Here is a 10,849-nt window from a genome sequence, read left to right on the forward strand (position 1 = left end):
CTTTCTTATAGAACCCAAGACTACCAGCCCAGAGATGGTCCCACCCACAAGGGGCTTCTCCCCCCTTGATCACTAATTGAGGAAATGCCCCACAGCTGGATCTCATGGAGGCATTTCCCCAACTAAAGCTCCTTTCTCTGTGATAACTCCAGCTGTNTCAAGTTGACACAAAGCTAGCCAGTACAACCATAAAACCTAGTTTTAAAGTGTAAAACATTTGGTTGAAGCACAAACTGCATGTGGACAGTTCAAAGTCTACAAGCAAAATAAAGAGTAGCAAAGAGGCGCCCCCTCCTGGCCTCTTCCTGTCATGAGTAGAATCAAGAGACTGGATTTGGAGGGTGGGGGCAGTCCCAGTCTTCCTCTTTGCCAATGGGCTTTTGTTGTTTTGTTTTGTTTTGTTTCCAGTTATGGGTTTATGTATCTGGGCAAGAAGCTAGAAGCACTTCTGTGTGGAAAGCCAGAAGCTAGAGTTGGCTCAGCCTGTGGGACACTTCCAAATGAAGCTAGAGGTACAGGTAGTTGTGAACCACCTGATGTGGGCCCAGAGTCAAGCTCTAGTACAATCCTCCAAAAACCACTCAGCTATTTCTCCATCCCTCTGACGGTCTCTGTAATCCGCTACCTCTGCATTCTCTGGGTGAGACATTTTGGACCTCCTTCTCCTGTTTCAAAGACAGTCTCAATGAGTGTGTCCCCTCAAATCCACATATTGACACCATAACCTTCAAGAAAGTGGAAATAGGAGGTAGGGTCTTCACAAAGTGAAGGTGGGTCATAAAGGTAGAACCTCATGGTTACCTTATTTAATCCCAGCACTCAGGAGGCAGAGGCAGGTGGATCTCTATAAGTTTGAGGCCAGCCTGGTCTACAAAGTGTGTTCTAGGACAGCCAGGGCTACACAGAGAAAGAAACACTGTCTCAAAAAAACAAAAACAAAAAAGAAGACAGAAAGAAAAAAAAAATCCCAGCAGATAAAGGGGGAATTCTATGAGTTCGAGGCCAGCCCAGTCTACAGAAAAAGTTTCAGAACAGCAAAACAGAGAAAGAGAAAGGAAAACCCTCTCTGGAGGGGGGGGGGGAGTTTTTTTTTTAAAGACTAACTCATTTTACAAATCTAAGGGTGAGTATACAAAAGTAGACACGTGCAAAGTCTCACGCAGCATGATAGAGCTGTGCAGTCCTTGGGATACACCCACAGTGCAGTCTGATCCCAAAGCCCTATTCTTAGCACTGACTAACTCAACCTCAGACTGGCTGGGTTCCCTCTGGGGCTGTGCTGGCTGACAGTTGAATAACCATAGCCAAGTAGTGGCTGCTGACTCCAGTCTCCTTGCCTGTAGGGTAGCAACTGTGTGGTGAATACATTGCAGTGTGGGGAAGACATGGATAAGGAGTGGGGCCGAAGGATCTGGGGCTGTGGCAGTAGATCAACTGGGTTCCTGGGCTAGTGTGGCGTTGTGGACTGGTAAAGGTTAGAAAAAGAAACAAACTCCTCTGATTCCAGAAGTTTGGGAACCCCGTGTTCTGTCTGCTTTAAGACCTGAATGTTCTACCTGCCATGATCATCTTTCATCTAATTCTGCTAGTTGGTGAAAGTTCCCATCATGAGCACTCATTTCCCCTCCCCACCACCCCACTGTATGTTCTCTTCACCCGCTGTCAGGCAGATGACCTGACTGACCCATGGGATTGACTGTTCTTTGCATTACACAGACCTACCCAAGGGGCAAGCACACCCTAGGAAGCCCAACCAACAGCCCAGAACAAAAGCGCCCTGCCCAGCCCAGTAGTAAAACTGTCAATGCACAGCCCAGACTCACGAAAGTAAATGTCTGCTGTTGCAGGCATAGAGACTGGACTGGGTTTGTCCAGGGTGGATGTCACAGTACCATTGCAGGAGAAGCTGACTGAAGCATGCTTCTCTACACTGCATCCACGGCAGTGTCTCCTCCTGACACAAATGAAACCGGGTAAGGGAGGTTCCACTGTCCCCTCTGCTAACTCCCTGTGTCTGACCAATTGGCATCACACATTTGATTGCAGGAGATTTTGAGGGATTTCTTCCTGCTGAGGATAAAGACCTCTCGACGTTGCTCTCGGCTACATCACTGAGGATTACAACAGATGTATCCTAGATGCTTCTGGACGAGCAATTGGTTGGTGGATGTATAGGTGAGATGAATGGGTAAGCAAGACTGGAAATTTTCAACTTAACCACATCACCTCATTTTCTAGTGCCTAATTTCTAACCAAGCTAATTAAGTAACTTCATGGGACAGTTTCCTCATTGGCTGGAATTTCATAAGAGACCTCGGACAGGAATAAATCCAACTCAGCCATTCTCAAATTTCTGACCCACAGAATGGGAGACAGGATGATCTGCTAGATTGTAGGGTCACTTATCACAGAGCATAGATAAAGCTGGTGCTCACTTGAAGACCCAGTTCTCCAGGAAAGGGATCTCACACCTTGTTCTGGTTCCTCTGGGACTACAGAGCCACCTCAGAGTCCCAGTGTAAAGACACAAACCACAAACACGGAGCCGGGTGCCTATGTGCTCACAGGCTGTTTATTATTCAAGATGAAGGAGGAGAGAGAGAAGGAGGAGAAAACCCAGACGCCCCACGGGGCTCAAGGGGAAGTGAACAGAAAGGCTCCTCCCCTTCCTCTCGCCACTGACCCAGAAGACTCTGGAGATCTCAGGGTGGCTTAGGGGCCTCCAGGAGGCCTGGCAGCTCTGCTGTTGGCTGGGGACGGGATCCACACAGGGTCAGGTCCCAGGCTCGGAATGGCTTCTGTGTACACAAAATATCTCTCTTGGAAAGGCACTGGTGGAGGTGAGCAGCAGGAAGGCTGCTCCATCACAAGCCAGACTCACTGTCCCAGGTCTGAGTTCTGCTTCCTCAGGCTGGTCTCTGAGGCCCTAGCTCCCCTCCTCTCCCTTCCCTCAGCCCACAGATGAGCAGGCAGGCAGCAGAAGGACAGGTCAGGCCACAAGATGAACGATCCTCTTCAGGGCTGGTGCAGCCGACAGCTTCTAGGCCAGGAGCCCCAAGCGGGTGACCTTGGCGGACAGGAAGGAGTGGATGATAAAGACCATCGTTTTGGGACACGAGTGCAGGTCCAGCTGCTGCAGAGTGGACAGAGAGAAGGGTCAGGGATTCTGTCCAGACTGGCCTCGGGAAAGCATCCCCACCCCCAGGATGCAGAGGAGGTCCTCCACTTACGATCTCTCCTTCAGCACCCCCAAAGTCCAGGAAAAGGAGACTCGTGCCATCATCTGATGACATCTGAAGTTTCTCGAAGGGCTGTCGGAGCAGCACGGCTCGGGCTGCTCCAGGCTCCGCTGCCCACAGGGTGAAGCCCTTGTCAATGTGCACAGACAGGCTGCAGGGTCGGCCGTTCCACGTGCAGGCTGCAGAAAGAGCAGTGAACACAGACCCTGGCACCTCGGTGATCACAAAGCCTACTCAACTCCTAAAGCAGCTCTGGAACCTGCCTGCAGTTCCTTCATGGATGGGAGGCTCTGTCATGACACACGGAACAACCCCTAGCCTAGCCACCCTCTCCTAAAATACAGAAGGTGGGCCTTTGAGAACCCACAGCTGCATCTTATTTCATTTCTAGCAAAGCCACGTGTGTTAGGGAAGCTTGGACTGGGGTGTGGCTCAGTAGAAGAGTATGTAGCTATCCTGTACAAGGACTTGGGTTCAATCCTCAGCACAATAAAGTAAATGGGAGTAAAATTCTGTGATGGACACCATGTTTACCCCATAAAGGCGCAAGATTAGCAGGCTAAATTTAAATTTTATGTAAACATAAACTGGAGAATTTAGATTGACATAAGAAAATATTCACTGTTTATCTGAAATCCAAATTAACTGGTGCCCTATCTTACCTATAGCCTCACCCCCAAGACAGGATCTCACTGTGTAGCCGTGGCTGGCCTGGAACTCGCTATGTAGACCAGCCTGGCTTCAAACCCACAGAGATCTACCTGTCTCTACCTCCCCAAGTGCTGGAATTAAAGGTGTGCGCCACCTTGTATCCTCACCAGCAGAATCACAGGGATAACATAAGGAAAGACGCCAAGAAAAAAATGTCTCCCTTCCTCCCGGAGCATCTGCATACCCCAGATAGGGGCCCCTGAAAAAGCCCAAACTCCATCCGCTCCCTCCCTCCCTCCAGAAGCGCCACAAAAGAAGAAACTCGAACGCCTCTAGGCACAAGAGGCTCCGCCTGGCACACCTGTGGACACTTCTTGTACGCCTTCAGCAGCCCGATGACAGCCATCCACCAACTGTCGGGTCCAGGCTGCCAGCTCTTGCGGCGACTCCACGCTGAACAGGTGAGTGTCCACACCGTGCCGTGTACCCGTGCGCAGGGCAAAGGACAGGTCTGCATCATAGGGCACTGAGCCCTTGGAGGGGCCTGAGTGCACCAGCCTGTGTGCAGAGCAGAGGGCCAAGCATGAGGCCTTGGAGCAGGGTGGGCCAGGACAATGACCTGCATCCTTCAGCGTCTTACAAGGGACAGGAGTTGCGGGGGGGTTCATCTCCTCCATCTTCCCTTGACGCTTACTTCAGCCTTAGTCATGTCCTCCACACATGTGCTTTCTCTGACTGAACACTCACCATCTCCCTCCCACTGGCTCAGTCCCACTTCCTGTAGATCACTGTTCAAACATCCCCTCCTCCGAGAAGATCTATCTAAAGGAGCTCTTTGTCACATTTCACCAGGGTTGCAGAAATCACACACTTTGGCTGCTTTTGTTATTTGGACGAGGTTTCACTCTCTCACCTTGGCTAGCCTGGAACTCCCTATGTAGACCAGGCTTGATTCTTCAGCTTCTACCCACTGAGTACTGGGATTACAGGCATGTGACCACACCCAGCTGAAATTATATGTGTGTGTATATAACTTGGCCAAAATGATACATTTTACTTATTAGTTTCGGCAGGCATTTGGCTGACCTTTTTACTAGCTAGACTAGGGTAGAAATGCTTGTCTATTTTACACAACACTATATTCCCAGCAATTTAAACTAAGGGCACATAGTAGGTGTTTAATAAATACCTGTCTTAATTAACAAGTCACTAGATTAGACAGACAATCTAAAACCTGCCGCTTGTCAGCTGGCGCAGAAACCAGTCCAGGGAGTCATGGTAGCCATGGTAACAAGGCCCCCCCAGACCCTGCAGCTTGATTCTCACTTGCTGTATGGCCTTGGCAGCTCACTGTCCCTCTCTGGCCACCAAACCTCTAAGTTCTGGCCCTGAGCCTCTCTGTTCCTCACTAAGTGGGTGCACTCTTAGTTTCCCTTGGAAGTGTTAACTGAAGCTCCCACATTCCAGCCCTGAGCCTCAGACCCTCCAGCCCCCAGTCTTCTGAGCCACATTCCCTATGTTTCCCACATATGCTCTGGACATGACTCTGGAACCTCCTCTACAGACACCCCAACTCCATTCCCACTGCCCCCACTACACACACACACACACACACACACACACACACACACTTGGAACCTCCTACTCACCCACGGCATCTCCTGCCCATCTGGTAACCACAGAGCCTGTGAGCTCCCACCCATGCGCTTTCCACTGCAAACGTCACGGTTCTCCATCTGTGTTCCCACCCACCTGCTCCCCTCAGCCCCAGGTCTCCCAAAGCTATGGCAGCCTCCCAGCTTCCGGCCTTCCCTTCCCAGTGAATGTTCTCTGTGGCAATCACGGAGCTTCCTCTACAACACAGCCCCCATCTCCTGACTCCCAGCTTAGCCCCTCTGGCACAGCTTGCCACAAGTGTTAAGACAGTGCTGGGGCTGAGGAATGTCTCAGTGGGAAAAGTGCCTGCTGCCCAAGCACGAGGGCCTGAGTCTGGGTCCCTGGCATCCATGTAAAGCCAGGTATGGCAGCAGACATTCACAGTCCCGGTGCGAAGGAAAGCAGAGGCAGGGGCCACTAACCCCCCAGCCTGTCAGTCTAGCCAAAACAGCAAGCTCTGAGTTCAATGAGAGACTCTGTCTCAAAAACATAGTATAAAGTGGCAGTGACAACACATGCCTTTAATCCCAGCAGCTAGAGGCAGAGGCAGGCAGATCTCTGCAAGTTCAAGGCCAATTCGGACTGTGTTGCAATTTCCAGACTAGTGAGGGATACTTAGACTCTGCCTCACAAAAATTATATATATGTATGTATGTTTGTTTGTATGTATGTATATATGTGCACAGAAATATATGTGTGTGTATATACACAAACATATGTGTGTGCTTACTATATATGTATAAAAACATATATATGTAAATGGACATGTTCTAGCACTTCATACCTCTATACCTCTGACCACGCCAAAGATGTTCTACCACCCCTCCTCAAAAGGCACACTCCTCACTCATCAAGGCCCATTTCAAATGTCACCTCCCCCTTACATCTTCCCCAGCCAAGGCACAGTTAAGTGTCAATGTCACAGCTCTTCGGTGTCTGTCTCCCAACTCTGGATTCTCTCAGAGGGTAGTGTCTGTCCTCCGAACCATGCAGTATAAGATGTAGGTGTCAGTAACTAAGTGACAGTTGTCACTTCCCATTTTTCTGCTCTGAGCCTCAACTTTATAAATGAGGAAAGTGTGGCCTAGAAGGAGCAGAATGAGCTTCAGATCCCCTGGGGACTAACTGGAGTCAGAACAGGGCTAGGGTTTGGGGCTTCTGGGGCCTATCTGGAATACCACCTTCCCAAGCCTTCGTGCAACACAGTTCCCCTGCTCCTCGGTACCTGGTGGCAATGAGCGGGGCAGTGCGGGTCGGCCTGCTCAGGGCCTCTCGGCTCTGAGGGAGAGAGCAGTAGAGGAGCAGCTCCTTCTCAGTCAGCAGGGCTAGGGCTGGTGCCGTTCCCCCACTGGGCAACTGCAAGCAAAATGGTAATGAGGAAAGGGGAAGGGAAAGGGGTCCCGGGACCAGGAGGAAATGGGGCGATAAGGGGTACTGGAAGTGGGACCCAGCAAGCACCTGTTCTGTCAGCCAGCCAATCTGCTTGATGTCCTGGCTCCCAGCTGTACCTGTGGCTGTCAGCAGAGCCTGGAGCTCATCCTTGACCCAAGGTATGAATGTGCCGATCTGGGCTTGGATGGCGCCCGCCCACGACCTTGCGCTGGCCTCATCCTTGGCCCTCAGGAAGACACCGTCCTGGCCATCCGCTGCACAGATTTCCAGATACCTGAAGGCAAAGTGGGATAAAAGTCAGGTATGTCACTGGTCAGCTATCCAGCCTAGGCATGTGGCCCAACAAACCCACCCACTGCCAAACCAGAGGAAACCACACAGGGCATCCATGAGAGGTAAGGACTGAGTTTGTCGCTAGAATCTCAGCCAAAGGTGTTAGATCCTGGCAGGGTCTAGAGACAAGAAGCTACAGCACACACACACACACACGAATTTTATACACTCACTCAAACATGGGCCACAATTATGGTATAGAGACCTTTTCTCCTGGTTTCTATGAAAGGTTCCTGCTGAGATAGTTTCCCATCATCCCTGTTGCCCAGGATCAAATTCATCTACTAATAGGGGAAATATATTTAAAATCTTAAGATACAAAGTTTGGTTATAATAAAGACATAGGCCAAGTGGTATACAAGTATCAAGTAATCAATGCACTATCGAGCTAAGGCAGGCAAGAACTAAAGAGACTCTACCCCCACCCCCCAGCCCCCCAAAAAGCCAGGTCTGGTGGCTCACATCTGCAATGTCAGCACTTGGGAGGCTGAGGCAGAAGGATCCGAAGTTCAAAGTTATCACTAGGGCAGTCGAGATGACTCAGTGGGTAAAGGCACGTGCAGCCAAGCTAACAATTCCTGATTCCTGAGATCCACTGAACTACCTACACTATATGAAACCCTGTCTCAAAAAGAAAAAAAAGTTGGGAAATAAGAGAAAGTGAGTAGAGAGAAAAGAAAGTCCATGCCAGGAAGTATGATGGGAGAGTTCCAGGGGGTGGCAACAGTGGTGCTAGAAAGGGTTTCCAAAATGTTTTGGGTTACATTCAAGATTCACTCCCGCCAGGCGTGGTGGCACACGCCTTTAATCCCAGCACTTGGAGGCAGAGGCAGGCGGATTTCTGAGTTCGAGGCCAGCCTGGTCTACAAAGTGAGTTCCAGGACAGGCAGGGCTATACAGAGAAACCCTGTCTCAGAAAAAAAAAGTATAAAATTCAAAATACCAGATGTGTTGTTGCATGCCCCTGATCCCATCACTTGGTAAGTGAGAGCGGGAGGACCAGAAATTCAAGGTCTTCTTAGGCTATGCAGCAAAATTGAGAAGGCTTCATCTACTAGAGACCATTCCTTTAAAAAATAATTATCAAAGAGAAGCCAGGGCTCCTCCCTAGACCAAGTAACCAGGTAGTGGTGGAACATGCCTTTAATCCCAGCACTTGAGAGGCAGGTGGATCTTCCTGGTCTACAGAATGAGTTCTAGGACAGCCAAGGACACAGAGAGAAACCCTGTCTCAAAAGGGAAGAAGAAAAAGAAGGAGGAGGTAGAAGAGGAGGCAGAAACAAGCAATGCACACCATCACCCAATAAACTCACTCAGGCATCCTCATGATCCAGTTGTTAAGTGCCTGCTACATGCCAGCATGGGTGCTGGCATCATGTTCATCACTTATATATATATATCACAGATACCTTTTGTTTGTATTTATGTGAGTGCCCCCCCATTCCAGCCTCACCTGGGCTCTGGGTCAGTGGGGGTGCACCTTCTTGAGACATACGCCATCTTCAAAGATAAGTGTTTGGCCTCAGTGAGGTTCCGGGGTTGGGGGCCAGGGGAAGAAGGCTGCCGCTGAAGAGGCGAGGCAGGAGGTGAGTTCCAGCCAACGGAGGTCCCTCCAGCAGAGTTCTTGAAATATGGTGAGACCTCCTTCATGTACTTAACTGGTCAGGAAAGAGGTCACCTGTTACCACTGTGGCATGAACTCCATGTCGCACATATCACAATCGTCACTAGCTAATTAAGAGCTTAATTTATGACTACTATTATACATTTCTAAGCTAAAGTCTTTGGTGAGACAAGAGTAGAAAATATTGGACACATGCAAGTACCCATCTACTCATTTAACCTGGTTTATGGACACGTGACTATCTAGAACAAAGACTACACTTTCCAGCTTCCTTTGCAGCAAGGTGTGGCCAAGTGATTAAGTTCTGCAAAGAATCAAAAAGTTTGGGACTTTCAGGTGGCCTTTCAAAAAAAACAAAACAAAACAAAAACAAAAACAGACCACAGACCACAGATTGAATGGTGGCATATGCCTGCAATTCCAACCTGGGCTACAGAGTAAGGTAAGAGAGAGCAGGGGAAGGGACGGAAAACAGAGAAATGGAGGGGAGAGAAGAAAAAGGGGAGAGAGGGATGGAGAGGAAAGGAGAAGGGGTGGAGGGAGAGAGAACAGTAGCTGTAGCTAGACAGGCTCAGAGCACCAAGATGGAAACCAGGACGTGTGGCTGCTAGCCACTGTCCAGGCTCAGAGCACCAAGATGGAAACCAGGACATGTGGCTGCTAGCCACTGTCCTGACGCTTGCTTCTACCTCTTCATGCTTCTTATCTGCCAGAAGATGCTGAATGCGGTAGCTCTATGGTAGTGCTCATTATCATCCTCCAATACAATAATAGCCCTTTAAAGACTTTATTTCCCATGGCCCTTCGCACTTATAAATAGCCATGTTAGAAATTCTGGCCAATAGCATGAGAGAAGAATAACGTCTGTGAATAGCAGGCTTCTACTGCTAAGCGAAAGGGGTATCCTTTCCTTTCCCCTCTGCTTCTCTTTCACTGCCTGGCAGTCAGACTGATGGGGCACCATCTACAGCATGATGGCGTGAGCCAAGGAAATCCAATTAAAACAGAGACAGCAGGAGGCTGGAAAGAAGGCCTAGCTGTTAAGGGCACTTGCTGCTCATCGGGAAGACCCAGGTTCTATTCCCTGTACCAGCACAGCGGGCGGCTCACAACTGTCTCTAACACCATTTCCAAAGGATCCTATGGCTTCTTCTGACCTCAGTGCGTCATTCAACACATGTTATACAGACATATGCACAAGCAAAATACCCCAAAACATAAAATAATAAAATAAAAATAATTTTAAAAATTAGATAGTGCAGTCCAGTCCAACTGTACATAAACATGCAATTATCTCAGAATTACTTACCTAGACAAAATATTTGAGCTTGAGCCACTGCGCACAACATGCATACACACACACACACACACACACACACACACACACACAAATAAATACTTAAACTTTTTAAAATAATATTTTGCAGCAAAACATCTACTACATATGGTGATACCAGCTACCTGTAATCCTAGCTATACAGAAGGCTGGGGAAGAAGCAAGTTTGAAGCTTCACAAGTTTGAAGCCAGCCTGGGTGATGTGGCCAGACCCTACAAATTTAAAAAACAAAACAAAACTAAATAGGCCAGATGTGTATTACACGACTGTAAATAAACCAAGCATTTGAGAGATAGAAAAAGAGAAATCAGAAACCTGAGACTAGTCTGGGCCACACAATCCACAGCTTGCCTAGCATGCACAGGTACCCCTGCTCCATCTCCAGCACCAAAGAAAAGAGGTGGAGGGAGGAGGAGGACACACAGAGGGAGGTGTGACTTCAGCCTTGCATGTTCAAACCCCTGAGTTCAATCCTTGGAACCACAAAAAAAAAAAAAAAAAAAAAAAAAAAAAGAAGGAAAAAAATAGGGGGAACAAGATGGAGAGAGAAAGAGAGTTGGGCACAGTGATCACACCTGGCCAGCCTGGGCTACAGAGTAATACTCTACTAAAAAAAA

The 10,849-nt window shown here is 48.9% G+C and overlaps 1 protein-coding gene across 1 annotated transcript in view; it reads right to left on the reverse strand.

Moving 5' to 3' along the window:
• Positions 1-2,556: 2,556 nt before the first annotated feature.
• The window catches only part of Snta1 (syntrophin alpha 1), a 28,594-nt gene continuing 20,301 nt past the window's right edge, over positions 2,557-10,849 (reverse strand). Inside the window, exons 3-8 of the mRNA XM_021193795.1 lie at positions 8,725-8,929; positions 7,005-7,212; positions 6,772-6,902; positions 4,252-4,448; positions 3,231-3,418; positions 2,557-3,133 (exon numbers count right to left, since the gene is read on the reverse strand). Of these exons, the coding sequence (XP_021049454.1) occupies positions 3,041-3,133; positions 3,231-3,418; positions 4,252-4,448; positions 6,772-6,902; positions 7,005-7,212; positions 8,725-8,929 (1,022 nt within the window). The 3' untranslated portion in view covers positions 2,557-3,040. The remainder of the gene's footprint in view (positions 3,134-3,230; positions 3,419-4,251; positions 4,449-6,771; positions 6,903-7,004; positions 7,213-8,724; positions 8,930-10,849) is intronic.

The sequence above is a fragment of the Mus pahari genome, chromosome 3 (genome assembly GCF_900095145.1).
Source record: "Mus pahari chromosome 3, PAHARI_EIJ_v1.1, whole genome shotgun sequence".
In the NCBI taxonomy this organism is placed as follows: domain Eukaryota; kingdom Metazoa; phylum Chordata; class Mammalia; order Rodentia; family Muridae; genus Mus; species Mus pahari.